A 17,258-nucleotide genomic window follows, 5' to 3' on the forward strand; every position below is an offset into this window, starting at 1 on the left:
TTAAAGGAAAAGATAGAGTTGTAATAGGAAGTGTTATTTGTAATCTGGCGGGATGAGTTAGAAACCGTCCCGGACTCTGTAACTTGTACAAAACGAAACCCTCGGCTCCACCTCCTATATAAAGGGGGAGTCGAGGGACGAAGAGATCATCAAATCATTGTCTGCAAACCCTAGTTTTCATATTCGTCGAGTACTTTTCGGCTGAAACCTTCGAGATCTACTTGCCCTCTACTTCTAACTAAACCCTAGCCTACAATCCATAGGCATTGATAAGTTAATCCCTTGTCACTCGCATTGTCTTAGTGATCACACGAACCAAATCCATCGCACCTCAAATCGATCATCACGAGAAAAGGTGTAATTTCAATGGCGAACACTCAAAGTGTTCATCATATCAATCATATGATTCATGCTCTACCTTTTGGTATCACGTGTTTCGAGACCATGTCTGTACATGCTAGGCTCGTCAAGGCCACCTTAGTATCCGCATGTGCAAAAACTGTCTTGCACCCGTTGTAAGTACTTATCGAATCTATCACACCCGATCATCACGAGATGCTTCGAAACGATAAGACTTGATAACGGTGCTACTAAGGATGAACACTTTATTATCTTGAGATTTTAGTGAGGGATCATCTTATAATGCTACCGTCGCGATCTAAGCAAAATAAGATGCATAAAAGGATTAACATCACATGCAGCTTCATATGTGATATGATATGGCCCTTTTGTCTTTGCGCCTTTGATCTTCATCTCCAAAGCACGGACATGATCTCCATCATCTTCGGGCATGATCTCCATCATCGTCGGCGAAGCACCAAGGTCAATGGCGCCGTCTTCATGATTGTCCTCCATGTAGCAACTATTACAACTACTTTGAAATACTACTCAACATGAAATTTAAAGACAACCATAAGGCTCCTGCCGGTTGCCACAATACAATAATGATCATCTCATACATATTCATCATCATATTATGGCCATATCACATCACCAAACCCTGCAAAAACAAGTTAGACGCTCTCTAATTTGGTTTGCATATTTTACGTGGTTTAGGGTTTTCGATATAGATCTAATCTACCTACGAACATGGACCACAATGTTGATACTAATGTTGTCAATAGAAGAGTAAATTGAATCTTTACTATAGTAGGAGAGACAGACACCCGCAAAGCCTCTTATGCAATACAAGTTGCATGTCGAACGAGGAACAAGTCTCATGAACGCGGTCATGTAAAGTTAGTCCGAGCCGCTTCATCCCACTATGCCATAAAGATGCAAAGTACTCAACTAAAGATAACAAGAGCATCAACGCCCACAAACCATTGTGTTCTACTCGTGCAACCATCTATGCATAGACACGGCTCTGATACCACTGTAGGATAACGTTGCATAGAAAAACAAAAATTTTCCTACCGCGAACACGCAATCCAAGCCAAGATGCAATCTAGAAGACGGTAGCAACGAGGGGGTATCGAGTCTCACCCTTGAAGAGATTCCAAAGCCTACAAGATGAGGCTCTTGTTGCTGCGGTAGACGTTCACTTGCCGCTTGCAAAAGCGCGTAGAAGATCTTGATCACGATCGGTTCCGGCGCCACGAACGGGCAGCACCTCCGTACTCGGTCACACGTTCGGTTGTTGATGAAGACGACGTCCACCTCCCCGTTCCGGCGGGCAGCGGAAGTAGTAGCTCCTCTTGAATCCGACGAGCACGACGGCGTGGTGTCGGTGGCGGTGTAGAAGTCCGGCGGAGCTTCGCTAAGCTATGCGGGCAATATGGAGTGGAGGAGCAAAGCTAGGGTTTGGGAGGGGGTGGCCGGCCACTCAAGGGGGCGGCCAGCTTATGGTCTTGGGGTTGGCCGGCCCCTCCCTTGGCCCCTCATTATATAGGTGGATCCCAAGTGTTGGTGTCCAAGTCTTCGAATAAGACCCGAAACCAAAACCTTCCATAGGAGGGGGCAAACCTAGCCCAACTAGGACTCCCACCCAAAGGTGGGATTCCCACCTCCCATGTGGGGGTGGCCGGCCCCTATGGTGGAGTCCACTTGGGACTCCACCCCATCTAGGGCTGGCCGGCCATGGAGGTGGAGTCCCTTGTGGACTCCACCTTCCTTGGTGGTTTCTTCCGGACTTTTCTAGAACCTTCTAGAACCTTCCACGACATTTTATTTCACATAAAATGACATCCTATATATGAATCTTATTCTCCGGACCATTCCGGAACTCCTCGTGATGTCCGGGATCTCATCCGGGACTCCGAACAAATATTCGAACTCCATTCCATAATTCAAGTACTACCATTTCAACATCCAACTTTAAGTGTGTCACCCTACGGTTCGAGAACTATGCGGACATGGTTGAGTACTCACTCCGACCAATAACCAATAGCGGGATCCGGAGATCCATAATGGCTCCCACATATTCAACGATGACTTTAGTGATCGAATGAACCATTCACATATATTACCAATTCCCTTTGTCTCGCGATATTTTACTTGTCCGAGGTTTGATCTTCGGTATCACTCTATACCTTGTTCAACCTCGTCTCCTGACAAGTACTTCTTTACTCGTACCGTGGTATGTGGTCTCTTATGAACTCATTCATATGCTTGCAAGACATTAGACGACATTCCACCGAGAGGGCCCGAGAGTATATCTATCCGTCATCGGGATGGACAAATCCCATCTGTTGATCCATATGCCTCAACTCATACTTTCCGGATACTTAATCCCACCTTTATAGCCACCCATTTACGCAGTGGTGTTTGGTGTAATCAAAGTACCTTTCCGGTATAAGTGATTTATATGATCTCATGGTCATAAGGACTAGGTAACTATGTATCGAAAGCTTATAGCAAATAACTTAATGACGAGATCTTATGCTACGCTTAATTGGGTGTGTCCATTACATCATTCATATAATGATATAACCTTGTTATTAATAACATCCAATGTTCATGATTATGAAACTAATCATCCATTAATCAACAAGCTAGTTTAAGAGGCATACTAGGGACTTCTTGTTGTCTACATATCACACATGTACTAATGTTTCGGTTAATACAATTCTAGCATGATATATAAACATTTATCATAAACATAAAGATATAAATAATAACCACTTTTATTATTGCCTCTAGGGCATATCTCCTTCAACCACCTCTTCCAAGATGATCACTACGAGAAGATGTTATCTTCATTACCTCTGAGTACATGTATCTTTTTGGAGCGAGGGATCCATATGTTACTAGCATAGCCTCGTAATTCCTTTCAGTGCTGCTGCTCCTCTTTTTGCAAACGAGAAGACATGGTCTTTTCCCCTTTGTATGCCGTATCAGCACATAAATACATGGACAGAGCAAGGCTCCAGCTGCTGATATCAAAGCTATGATGGAAGGACATGTTATTTTCTTTAAATGAGAATATATAATATAATTATTTAGATCTCTAGACCATCAATATTTTAAATTTCCCTCTGAAAGAATGTAAGGCAGCAATAGTAGTAAAAAGCTAGAGGTCGTAGCTTTTCACTCCAAATTAACTTGTATTATGCACAATTTTTGAGTAATCGTTCCAATTTTAATTATGGAATAAAATTTAAAAAGACTCTTAGAAAATCAGGGTTGAGGAACTATTGTCATTTAATGATTTAAATGATAACATGTGAAAAGATGGTGAAAGTTCCAGCATACCTATTATTATTTTCGTTGCAGTCTTGCTCCTGCTACCTGGAATATGACATAATATTGAGTTTATAAAATCAATATTGTCAAATAGTACTATATTGTTTATATTTTTCCAAAACAAATTAACAGGCACCAGTTATAGGATCTTCAATAGCATTTTGCTGAAGAAATATATAAAAATGTATATTGCAATAATGTGAAGAGCATAGACAGCATACCTGACTTTGTTTAAATACTAGTTTGATACAATAATATAAGTTTGTACAATAAAACAAATACAAGTTATATGCCCATAGAATTGTCGGAAAATTACTCTTCTAGTGGCTGTATATGAAGATCATTATCATGAATGCATTATAAGTTCTGAAAATACTGCCATGGTTGAGCGCAGTTCTATAGGAAGAACGGCTCCTGGTTTGTGGCTAATAGCAAACTTGACAGCTTAGGTGGCTGAAGAATTTTTTTCGGTGGGATAATGGATATGTCCAGGATCTGGCACTTCCAGGAGTTCTTAACTGAAGCCTTGCTACATGGGATATGAAATTCATGGTAGCGACACTCTGGCTGGTGCATGCATGGAGTCAGAACGGGCATGTGATGCTGAGTTCCCCACACACCACAGGCTTACAGGACGACATTGTCCTGTTTATGTCGTGAGTGGTGAGGCTAGCTGCTACCAGAGAGCGAGCAGTTCCATGGCAACTATTGGATTTTGAAGTGTGCAAACTAGAGTACTGTTTTCTCATGCACATATTTAGCCAATTTCAAAGGACACAATTTGCCTTTGCCTTCAAATTTTGGTTGGTGCCGATGAGGACAAGCATCACACTTCTAGCTAGTCCATTTCAATTCTTTGGGTTTAATTATCATATAGTAGATTTACAATAATCTGTACTACTTACATGATGTCATGATTGAAGGGAGCACCGAGAGATGAACCAATAGCCCGCCAGGAGCACTGCTCATTTCGGGTTTATTAGACTAACTTCAGTTTTCAACTTGCAACATGTTGTCTACTTTTGAGTTATACAAGTATGCAAATTTGGAGTCTTACCAGTGCACGTTGACCAGTTCTGCCTACTACCAGAGTACCGGGACAGAGGCAAGCGAACGCAGTGGACTCGTTGCTGTACCGGCACTGCCCGCCGCTCGAGCTGCAGGCGGAGCAGTCCCCGACGCCGGTGCCTGACCACTCCATCAGGAAGCCAGCCTTCAACATCTGGCCGTAGTCCGCCACCGTCGTGTTCGCAGCCTCCGACCCGAGCACCGGCAGGTACGCATACGTGCAGCTCCCTGCAGGGATCGCCGGCGGTGTGTCCCGGTCGTAGCTCCCACCGAGATATGCAGATATGGGCCTGCCACATCCCGCGCTGGCATTCACGAACTCGGGCCCGCGCGGTTCGGTCCCGTTGCAGTTGTAGAGGAAGCACAGGGCGCGGTTGGTGGCGCTGACCCGGAACGGGCTGAGAGCGAGGCTGGAGGACATGTTGAAGTCTGTACGGCACACGCCGTCATCGCCAGTAGCGATCCTGTTGTGGGAGGCTACGAAGGTGCTGGCGGCGTAGTCGATGTGGAGGACGTGGACAGCAGAGCCTCGTATGGAGGCAGACGTTTTGTTGGTGCCGTTGCCGGTGCACCAGAGCTCGTATGCTGGATGGCCACAGGACAGCTCAGGCGGGGTTTGGTTGGGCGCGCCGAGCCAGAACGGGTACTTCACAGTGAGGTTCCCGCATGCTACCGGCTCGCAGTCGGCGTGTGTTTTTGGGTGATGGAGAAGGAACAGCAAGATGAATAGCAGTGAGGTCGGAATTGGACACATGCCAAGAATCTTCATGATATGTGAAGGCGGAGATCTAAGCTCAAGGATGGCTTGAGATATTTCGGACGAGGCCAAGGGAGGTGAAATGATATACACGATGGTTGGTTTCTGACGACTTTGACTAGTCCTTTCAACACCATTACTTAATTTTCCACATCCCAATTCAGTTAGTTGTAGTATTTTGTTTTACAATTTTCTACGCATAGTTTTTCATGTTGTGGTCGTCAGCAACTAGCATGGAGCAATGAACGTGGAACCTGCTCCGGTATAATTAGCTCGATGGGGTGGTCAGGTGGAGGTGGTCATCCTTTTTCTCCGTGCACTTCTGGTCTAACCTGCTCCGGCATAATTAGTACGTAGTAAGAAATGATACAGATAGCAACAACAGCAAGCTGGTTGGGGGCATCGAAACGGCCGGTGATGAGTTGCGTGGACAGTGTATGCAAAGTCAGCAAAGGCAAAATGAATGATTGAGGCGGGGGACGGAGCCCCAAGGAATTGACTGGTTCAGCAATGGTGTGTTCTCAAACAAAATAAACAGTTCAGCGGTCAAGTGTTGACAAATCAGGTACATATGAAGTTGCAGCAAGTCGCACGCATTCAGGCAGATGATATCGCCGAGCAACTCACCTCATGTCGACGGCCGTCAGTGCAAAGACACCCAAAAACGTTCACGCTCGCATCGTACCGGCACCGACGAGGAGAGGCGCCGGCGCGAGGAGGAGAGGCGCCGGGAGACCAGGCGCCTGGCGAAGCAGGAGAGGCCGCTCCGCCTCAGGGAGGAGGCGGAGCTGCGGGCTGCGGCGACGGAGCAGCGGGCGGCTCCGGACCCCCACTCGGCCTGGGAAGAGGCCCAGTGGTCGCCGTGGCCGGAGTCCCCGGCGCGGTCAAGCCACAACCGCGCATCGCCGCCCGGGGACATCGTCGACACCCACGGTGACGAGGCCCACAGGGACTAGGCGGCGCACTGGCGGCCACCTCGTCCTCCTCAGACCCTAGGATATGGTTTTATATTTTTCTTTTTAGTTGAAAGCCCATATCGAGGGTTTTCTTTTGTAGTTTAAATTTGCCCAAAATAGGGCATATGTATAAATTTACCAAAAATAGGACATATGTTTAATGAAATATGGTTTAGGTTTAATTGTTTTCATTTTTTCCTTTTTTTTGTTGTATTTCACTTTTGGGGTGCGCCCGCGCATTGGGCGCAGTGCGCGACCCAAATGTACCGACAGTTAGGTCCGCTTATCCGCGTGTTTGCGGCCACCCAAACGGTCCAAAACCGACAAGCCAAGATGTTGCTGCCCAAAACGGAGATGCCGTTAGATGAGGGGCGAGAGGGAAGAAACCACGAGGCCACGATCAAAGTATCATTTGTGCTTCGGAAAGTTGACAAGTCTGCGACTGTGGCAGGTTTGGCTACCAATGAAGTGTGATGCGATGTTCATGTGACCGCAGCATCGTGGAGAAGATATTACCTTTTTTTAATCAGTTTTCCTTTAAATGTTAAATTGTTACAGAAATCCAAATCATATGTAGCCGTCATCAGTCCTATTTGAGCTATGAAAGTGAAAATTAGTTCACTTGAAAGCAAAAAGATGGGGATGAGGAAGAGAATGAAAATGAAAATGGCTGATTCAAGAAAATCTATTGAATATTTTCTTCTTAATCAATAATAATAAAGCGTTTGATGGAAAGAAACATTTAGCGAGTGAGCTTGCCAAAGGCACCTCGGCTTGTCCTAGCTTGCAACTTGATTGAAAGATGATTTGAGGGGGTGAGCCAACTTACTTGCAAGAGGAGGGTTCCATGTCAGGAGGAAGCCGTCCCGGATGAGCTTCTCGTAGTCTCTCGCGTTTGCCACGCCGGACGACGAGCCCAGCACCGGTATGACGTAAGCGTCACATCCCTCTAGCGCATAGCTGCCGTAGTCGCTCGTCTCATCGTAACGCCCTGCCACGCTGACAAGCATCTCGCTCTGGTTCCCGCACCTAAGCATCGTCTCCACCAGCTCTCTGTCTCCCCTACGTGCCGCGGCCGCCTCGGTGCAGTTGTACATAATCAGGTTCTGGTTCATGTTGCTGATCTGGAACTGGCTGCTGAGTTTGGCGGAGGTGTTCCAGGTCAGGGCGGCAAACAAGGGGCAGCTGTTGAAGGCCTTCAGTAAATTCAGCTTGCCCAGATCACTCGCACGCAGACTGCGGTCGTTGTAGTTCATCTGGATGATCGCAAAACCCAAGGTTTCAGTAGACCGTAGGACTGGAGTGTTGTTGTAGCAAGCAACCCGGAAATCCATGTGACCACATGATCTTCCCGTCTTCAAGTCTACGAGCCAGAATGGATCAGAGATGGTGAGGTCGCCGCACCTCGCCGCCGAGCCGGAACAGCCTTCTGCTTGTTGATCAGCCACCGCGCCAGCGAGCATCAGCGGTAGACACGAGGCCCAGAAGAACCGATGGCTTGGAGCCATGGCAGCACAGGATTTGTAGTATTTTTTTGCTAGTGAGCGGGATGCCGGGATCTGTCGTCCTGGGGAGATAGAACAGAGAATACTCTGCTAGTGTACCTTCATCCACACGTACTGGGAGATTTTTCAAGAGAATGACAGAATGTATAGTTCGGCAGAAGTGCAGAACCCAGTGGACCTGTCTCTGCAGCAGCACCACGACACGTAATGTTGTTCATCTTAGCCACGCCGACATGTTAATTGGATGTTTACTTTTAGTGATGACTGAATATCGTTTACACCCTGTTTTTTTAAAAAATATCGTTTACATGATCGCTCTGAAGAGAGAGAGCATCTTTTTGTGCAGTGGTAGCCTCGAAACTTCCAAGGTACATTGTTGCTTTCTATACAACTGGCCTCTACCCGGTTGCTACTAAACCCTATAAACACTAGGTGGAGAACAAAACACACGGCTCGCACTGATCGAAGGGAAGAAACGATTTACATCCGATGCCCACCGCACGTCGATTGAGCGCTACTCGCTCCATTTTTAAAAGAGAAACCCTAATTATCAGTTATTTGGGAACAGTCAAGTTCACTACCTCACAGTATTAATTCCTTTACATGTTAAATTGTTACAGAAACTCAAACCATCTGTTGCCGTCATTAGTCGTATTTGAGCTATGACCGCTGAAAATTGGTTCACTTAAAAGCCTACTATTGAATATGCTCTTGTCAATCAATAATTAATTAAGGGCACCACTAGGAATCAGCACCCAAGGTCTGGCCTTAACTGGTTGTGCCTGGCAGTGACCTTGGTGGAGGCATTGTTTTGAGAGTGGGGACTATCTTCAGGATGAAAACCTAAGATCTTTGATCGGGCGACGACGGTGTTGGAGCACTGTTCCCTTCTTGGAGGCGTCGTTTTTTGGAGAGTCTGCAATTCAGGTGTTGTCATGGTGGTGGATGTATTGCTGTTGTTAGGTCTGTGATACTGTATCGGGACTTTTGTTTCTTAGTTTCTTTTCCTTTTTTTAGCTGTGTGCATCCGTAGTGCTATTAGGGTGGTGCGTTGTTGCAGAGGCTGGGTGTAATTGATATCTCTCGATATTAATATATTCTCTTTATCGAAAAAAAGGAATCAGCACCCGACATTTCGCTTCCCATCGGACCACCTTGTTGCCGTACGATTGAAAGTGGTCTGGCTGTTAGATTTTTTAGCAGGCCCCGCGCGTGGATATCAACAGAATAAGCTCCCTTAAAAGCGGCCCACTCCCTCCGTCGGTTGTTCCAAAGCAAAAAAGTTGTTAATCACTCAGTATAAAAACTTCCGTTAATCTCGTGCTTCCAAGCGCCCCGCTGCTTGGATGGTTTCCAAAACAAACTTCCTATAATAACGTTGCTTCCATATGTGCTCCCAAAATTCACTCCAGTAATCTCGCATGATTCAGTATACACTGATGCTCCCGTTTCAGAAATATATATATACATAGTGATGCTTCATTTTCATTCCGTGCTCCAGTATTAGCTCCTGTGGCGATTTTCTAAAATTGAAATCACTTGACGCGTGTATTTGAACTTTAACTGCATTTTAGGAAACCAATATCGGACCAGGTAACTAATGCACTAGAAAAATGAGATTCCGCACCAGATTGTTTCTTCAGAAGCAACTTTAGTTTCCAATGATATTCAGGTTTGCTTCCTTATGAAAGAATATTTTTTTTCAAAGGCGGTGAACTTAATTTAGAGTGCAACTGAATTTTGCTTCCTACCAGGAATACTTTGCTTTTGGTGGTCAATCGATTCTCTTCAAAGATTGGAGATTTTCCATCTAGTACAACCAGGGAATTCTTTCGGCATAGCATTAAATTGCTTCCAATCAATCAATATTGTTTCTATGATATTGCTTTCAAAGAAAATATTGTTTGCTTCTCATGTAACAATTACATGTTTCTATGAACTAATATTTGTTGATACATTATTGCTTCCAATGCTTCTAATTAAAGAAAAATGTATTTGGTTCCAGTAATAACATATTTTGCTTCGACATACAACAAGAATAAGTCCACATGGTTAAGTCGTCTGGGAATAACTAGTTGGCTTTGCAGGACATAGGCGAAGCACTAGTTGGCTTTGCAGGACATAGGTGAAGCATGCCCTAACATCGGCACTGCCTTTTAGGTGGATGTTTTTAGGAAGAGTGACGACAAGATCGAAGCGAGCAGTGTAAGCAGCTAGGATATATCGAAGATGAACAGCAGGGGCCCGTCAACGACCTGCAACAACAACGTCCTCGTCGCGGGTAATCACCATGCAGCGATAAAAGATCTCCTAGAAATAACAAAATAAAATATAAGTTTTATCCATATATTTAGATTGCATCGAGAAAGCAAAGGTAGGTAGCATATAAATTTGGAAGCACGTGAGGGTTAGTGATCTAGCGATCATTGTTGTTACTGGAAGCATGGATGGTAAGTAGGTATGTTACATGGTTTGGTAATGGAATTAATATATACAATTAGGATGGAAGCATAGCAAGAATTCACTAGAAGCGCCTACTGAGTAGTAACGAAGTACTACTAATTTACCAATGAAACATCTAAGTTACATAGAGGACTAGAGGTTGAGTAGTTTAACCTACAACTGTACCTCAATGAAACATCTAGGATAAGGATGAAGCATATCATATGATATTATCTGAAGCAGTAGAAATTAAGATGGAAGCATAGGAAGAAATCAGTAGAAGCGCCTACTGAGTAGTAAGGAAGTACTACTAATTTACCAATGAAGCATCTAAGTTACATAGAGGACTGGAGGTTGAGTACTTTAACCTGCAGCTGTACCTCAATGAAACATCTAGGATAAGGATGAAGCACATCATAGGATACTATCTGAAGCAGTAGAAATTAAGATGGAAGCATCACATGATGTTATTTGAATCATCACACAAGATTATTCGCATGAGAATGTATGCAATGTCGAGGTTGAGTAACAATGAAGCATTGTGTATTAAGCATTGAAGCATAGTACATCGATGTGAGTATTTGAAGATCTAACTAAATATTTGGAGTACCATGTAGAGGCATAAAATTTTAGAATTGAAAATCTTCAGTACTTGCTGCCAACATGCATGTAAAGCACAATTCCAGGATGGGAAAACCGATTTCATCATAGTTTATTATTTTACACAGTAAAAGTAAGACACGAAAACATGATATCAACAAATATCTATTGTAAGCAAGTGGATCAATTTGCTTTACACATATTTGAACCTCGAAATAAACATGAGGTGAGATGAGTGTGAACCTAGGTCAGCCGAGTATATGAAGGCTGATTCGTGCAGTCCCCGCCCATGTTGTTGTCGTTGAAGAAAGGGTCTGTCAAAAGATGCATGTCAGCTGCCTTCTGCTGCAGTTGATCCCCTCCGCTGGCAGGTGAACCTGCCCTATATATGGCCACACGTACTGCGTCGGCGACCGCCCCTCACACGAGATGAGCTATGCAGGTAGCGCTGGAGTCGATCTAGATTGGAGAAAGCGGCAAGGTGGGAGAGATGGGGCGATGCATGGAGAGCAGTGGTATCGGCGAAGCAGAGCGACGACGACGGCGGCGCGTTTCGATTTGGGGAATCAGGTCAATCCGTCAACGTGGGGATTTGGGTTGGGAGGCATTACAGGCATAAATTTCGGAGTGAGTAATATGAGGGATTTTGGCAGGGAATCATGGGTTCTTAATGGAGGAAAAAAAAAAAGCAAGGTGCAGAAGAGACCGTTCGATGGAGACAAGATGTGCGTCGTTGGAGAGGTCCGATGAAACAACTCTCATCGGACTCCGTTTTATAGTGTTTACCATTAATTAAGCCTTTGACGAAAAAGACAAACATTTCGACGAGTGAGCTTTCCACACGCACCACGGCTGGCCCTAGCTAGCAACTTGATTGAAAGATGATGTGACGGGGTGACCAGGTGAGCGAACTTACATGCAAGAGGAGGGCCATAACATGTCAGGAGGAAGCCGTTGATGATGAGCCGCTCGTAGTCCCTCGGGTGCACCTCACCGTTTGCACCCAACACGAGCACAATACAATTGTCGCAGCCCTCGACAGCGTAGCCGCCGTAGTCGCTCGTTTCATTGTAATGCCCTCCCACACTAATAAACACCCTGTGCTGGTTCCCGCACCCCATCTTCGTCGCCACCAACACTCTGTCATCCTGTCGCGCCACGTCCGTGCAGTTGTAAAGGATCAGGTCCAGGTTGTTGTTGCTGATATGAAACTGGCCGGAGGCGTTCGAGCTCGAGATGACGTCACAGCTGTTGGAGGCGTACAGTAACTTCAGCTTGCTCAAATCTATCACACGCACATTGCGTTCCTCATAGGCGATATCGATGATCTCAAAGCCAGATAATCCATGGCCGTGTAGGATTGGAGTGTTGTTGTAGCAAGCAACCTCGAATTTCGGGGAACTAGAACCACATGATCTTCCCGTGTCCGTATCAACGAGTAATGTTACGGAACAAGTGAACAAGTCTACACTCTGCAAAAACTACCATGACAGTAATGTTACGGAAACAATTTGCACAAAAAAATCGTAAGTTTGTGGTGCTTTAGTGTTCGTCCTGTCTGATGTCCTTGCATCATGGTTTTAAATAGCCGGCTATAGCCTGGCTATAGCCCGATTATAGCCTTTCAGGGAGACCTGCCACTGTGGCTATGCTCTTTATAAGCTAAATAAGAAAAAACTGCTAATAGCCCGCTGTAGCCTAATTTAGTCCATGTTTAGCCTCTAATTTAGCCGCTAAACCTTCTGTATTTTAAATTTATCTTCTCTTTTATTTTTTATTTCTTGTTTTCTGAATTTACATCCTCCTCTCTTGATCCTTGAAAACTTCCTCCACACCAAACTCAAAACAAACTCATTAGAGGGTTAGTGCATAATCAAAAATTCACATATTCAGAGGTGACATAATCATTCTTAACACTTCTGGACATTGCACAAAGCTACTGAAAGTTAATGGAACAAAGAAATCCATTCAACATAGCAAAAGAGGCAATGCGAAATAAAAAGGCAGAATCTGTCAAAACAGAATAGTCCGTAAAGACGAATTTTTTAGAGGCGCTTAACTTGCTCAGATGAAAAATCTCAAATTGAATGAAAGTTGCGTACATATCTGAGGATCACACACGAAAATTGGCAGATTTTTCTGAGTTATTGATGTCTACGTTCCCCCTCCTTTCCTGTAGACAGTGTTGGACCTCCAAGAGCAGAGGTTTGTAGAACAGCAGCAAGTTTCCCTTAAGTGGATACCCAAGGTTTATCGAACTCAGGGAGGAAGAGGTCAAAGATATCCCTCTCATGCAACCCTGCAACCACAAAGCAAGAAGTCTCTTGTGTCCCCAACACACCAAATAGGTGCACTAGTTCGGCGAAGAGATAGTGAAATACAGGTGGTATGAATAAGTATGAGCAGTAGCAACGGTGCCAGAAAAGTGCTTGGCGTGTAGTTGATGGTGGTGGTATTGCAGCAGTAGTAACACAGTAGTACAGTAAACAAGCAGTAGTAACTCAGCAGTATTTAGGAACAAGGCCTAGGGAATAGACTTTCGCTAGTGGACACTCTCAACATTGATCACATAACAGAATAGATAAATGCATACTCTACACTTTTGTTGGATGATGAACACATTGCGTAGGATTACACGAACCCTCAATGCCATAGTTAACAAGCTCCACAATAATGCTCATGTTTTAGTAACCTTTAGTGTAAGATAGATCAACACTACTAAACCAAGTACTAGCATAGCATGCACACTGTCACCTTCATGCATATGTAGGAGGAATAGATCACATCAATATTATCATAGCAATAGTTAACTCCATAATCTACAAGAGATCATGATCATAGCATAAACCAAGTACTAACACGGTGCACACACTGTCACCTTTACACACGTGCAGGAGGAATAGAACTACTTTAATAACACATTGCTAGAGTAGCACATAGATAAATTGTGATACAAACACATTGCAATCATAAAGAGATATAAATAAGCACCTCACTATACCATTCAACAGTGAATAAGTATTCTCGTGAAATCTAGCCTAAGAGACCCACACGGTGCACACACTCGTCACCTTTACACACGTGGGACGAGGAGTCTCCGGAGATCACATAAGTAAAACTCACTTGACTAGCATAATGACATCTAGATTACAAGCATCATCATATGAATCTCAATCATGTAAGGCAGCTCATGAGATTATTGTATTGAAGCACATAGGAGAGAGATGAACCACATAGCTACCGCCAGCCCCGAGCCTCGATGGAGAACTACTCCCTCCTCATGGGAGCAGCAGCGGTGATGAAGATGGCGGTGGAGATGGCAGCGGTGTCGATGGAGAAGCCTTCCGGGGGCACTTCCCCGCTCCGGCAGGGTGCCGGAACAGAGACTCCTGTCCCCCAGATCTTGGCTTCGCGATGGCGGCGGCTCTGGAAGGTTTTCGTGGGTTTCGTCAATTGTGATAGGGTTTTCTGATCCAGGGGCTTCTTATAGGCGAAGAGGCGGCGCAGAAGGTCGAAGGGGGCCCACACCCTAGGGGGCGCCCCCTTGGCCGCGCCGGGTATGGTCCGGTGGCCCTGCCCCTCTTCTCTGGCGGTTCTCGTGTGTTCTGGATGCTTCCGGGTAAAATAGGAACCTGGGCGTTGATTTCGTCCGATTCCGAGAATATTTCGTTACTAGGATTTCTGAAACCAAAAACAGCAGAAAACAGGAACTGGCACTTCAGCATCTTGTTAATAGGTTAGTTCCAGAAAATGCACGAATATGACATAAAGTGTGCATAAAACATGTAGATAACATCAATAATGTGGCATGGAACACAAGAAATTATCGATACGTTGGAGACGTATCAGCATCCCCAAGCTTAGTTCTGCTCGTCCCGAGCAGGTAAAACGATAACAAAGATAATTTCTGGAGTGACATGCCATCATAAACTTGATCATACTATTCGTAAAGCATATGTAGTGAATGCAACGATCAAAACAATATGTATGAAATGAGTAAACAAGTGAATCATAAAGCAAAGACTTTTCATGAATAGCACTTCAAGACAAGCATCAATAAGTCTTGCATAAGAGTTAACTCATAAAGCAATAATTCAAAGTAAAGGTATTGAAGCAACACAAAAGAAGATTAAGTTTCAGCGGTTGCTTTCAACTTGTAACATGTATATCTCATGGATATTGTCAACATAGAGTAATATAATAAGTGCAATAAGCAAGTATGTAGGAATCAATGCACAGCTTCACACAAGTGTTTGCTTCTTGAGGTGGAGAGAAATAGGTGAACTGACTCAACATTGAAAGTAAAAGACTGGTCCTCATAGAGGAAAAGCATCGATTGCTATATTTGTGCTAGAGCTTTGATTTTGAAAACATGAAACAATTTTGTCAACGGTAGTAATAAAGCATATGCATCATGTAAATTATATCTTATAAGTTGCAAGCCTCATGCATAGTGTACCAATAGTGCCCGCACCTTGTCCTAATTAGCTTGGACTACCCGGATTATCACCGCAATACATATGCTTTAACCAAGTTTCACAAAGGGGTACCTCTATGCCGCCTGTACAAAGGTCTAAGGAGAAAGCTCGCATTTGGATTTCTCGCTTTTGATTATTCTCAACTTAGACATCCATACCGGGAAAACATAGACAACAGATAATGGACTCCTCTTTTAATGCTTTAAGCATTTGACAACAATTAATTCTTTTCTCATTAGAGATTTGAGGATATTTGTCCAAAACTGAAACTTCCACCATGAATCATGGCTTTAGTTAGCGGCCCAATGTTCTTCTCTCACAATATGCATGCTCAAACCATTCAACTCAGTGTAGATCGCCCTTACTTCGTACAAGACGAACATGCATAGCAACTCACATGAAATTCAACAATGAGTTGATGGCGTTCCCCAAGAAACATGGTTATCGCACAACAAGCAACTTAATAAGAGATAAAGTGCATAATTACATATTCAATACCACAATAGTTTTTAAGCTATTTGTCCCATGAGCTATATATTGCAAAGGTGAATGATGGAATTTTAAAGGTAGCACTCAAGCAATTTACTTTGGAATGGCGGGAAAATACCATGTAGTAGGTAGGTATGGTGGACACAAATGGCATAGTGGTTGGCTCAAGTATTTTGGATGCATGAGAAGTATTCCCTCTCGATACAAGGTTTAGGCTAGCAAGGCTTATTTGAAACAAACACAAGGATGAACCGGTGCAGCAAAACTCACATAAAAGACATATTGAAAGCATTATAAGACTCTACACCGTCTTCCTTGTTGTTCAAACTCAACACTAGAAATTATCTAGACCTCAGAGAAACCAAATATGCAAACCAAATTTTAGCATGCTCTATGTATTTTTTCATTAATGGGTGCAAAGCATATGATGCAAGAGCTTAAACATGAGCACAACAATTGCCAAGTATCACATTACCCAAGACATTTATAGCAATTACTACATGTATCATTTTCCAATTCCAACCATATAACAAATTAACGAAGGAGAAACTTCGCCATGAATACTATGAGTAGAAACCAAGGACATATTTGTCCATATGCTACAGCGGAGCGTGTCTCTCTCCCACACAAGCATGATGTAATCCAATTTATTCAAACAAAAACAAAAACAAAAGCACACAGACGCTCCAAGTAAAGCACATAAGATGTGACCGAATAAAAATATAGTTTCAAGAGAAGGAACCCGATAATTTATCGATGAAGAAGGGGATGCCTTGGGCATCCCCAAGCTTAGACGCTTGAGTCTTCTTGATATATGCAGGGATGAACCACCGGGGCATCCCCAAGCTTAGAGCTTTCACTCTCCTTGATCATAGTATATCATCCTCCTCTCTTGACCCTTGAAAACTTCCTCCACACCAAACTCGAAACAACTCATTAGAGGGTTAGTGGACAATAAAAATTAACATGTTCAGAGGTGACACAATCATTCTTAACACTTCTGGACATTGCATAAAGCTACTGAACATTAATGGATCAAAGAAATTCATCCAACATAGCAAAAGAGGCAATGCGAAATAAAAGGCAGAATCTGTCAAAACAGAACAGTCCGTAAAGATGGATTTTATTAGGCCACCAGACTTGCTCAAATGAAAATGCTCAAATTGAATGAAAGTTGCGTACATATCTGAGGATCACTCACGTAAATTGGCATAATTTTCTGAGTTACCTACAGAGAATTAGACCCAGATTCGTGACAGCAAAGAAATCTGTTTCTGCG

At 43.9% G+C, this 17,258-nt stretch overlaps 1 protein-coding gene across 1 annotated transcript; it reads right to left on the reverse strand.

Moving 5' to 3' along the window:
• Positions 1 to 7,244: 7,244 nt before the first annotated feature.
• On the reverse strand, positions 7,245 to 8,015 carry LOC124664422. The gene has a single exon (XM_047201948.1). The coding sequence runs from the start codon at positions 7,971 to 7,973 to the stop codon at positions 7,245 to 7,247; it is 729 nt and encodes a 242-aa protein (XP_047057904.1). The 5' UTR covers positions 7,974 to 8,015.
• Between the last annotated feature and the right edge of the window lie 9,243 nt (positions 8,016 to 17,258).

This window comes from Lolium rigidum, chromosome 6 (assembly GCF_022539505.1).
Source record: "Lolium rigidum isolate FL_2022 chromosome 6, APGP_CSIRO_Lrig_0.1, whole genome shotgun sequence".
Classification (NCBI taxonomy): Eukaryota; Viridiplantae; Streptophyta; class Magnoliopsida; order Poales; family Poaceae; genus Lolium; species Lolium rigidum.

What these genes read in the sequence shown, in the direction of transcription:
- LOC124664422 (XM_047201948.1), bottom strand. Translation starts at nt 7,973, where the DNA reads ATGGCTCCAAGCCATCGGTTCTTCTGGGCCTCGTGTCTACCGCTGATG.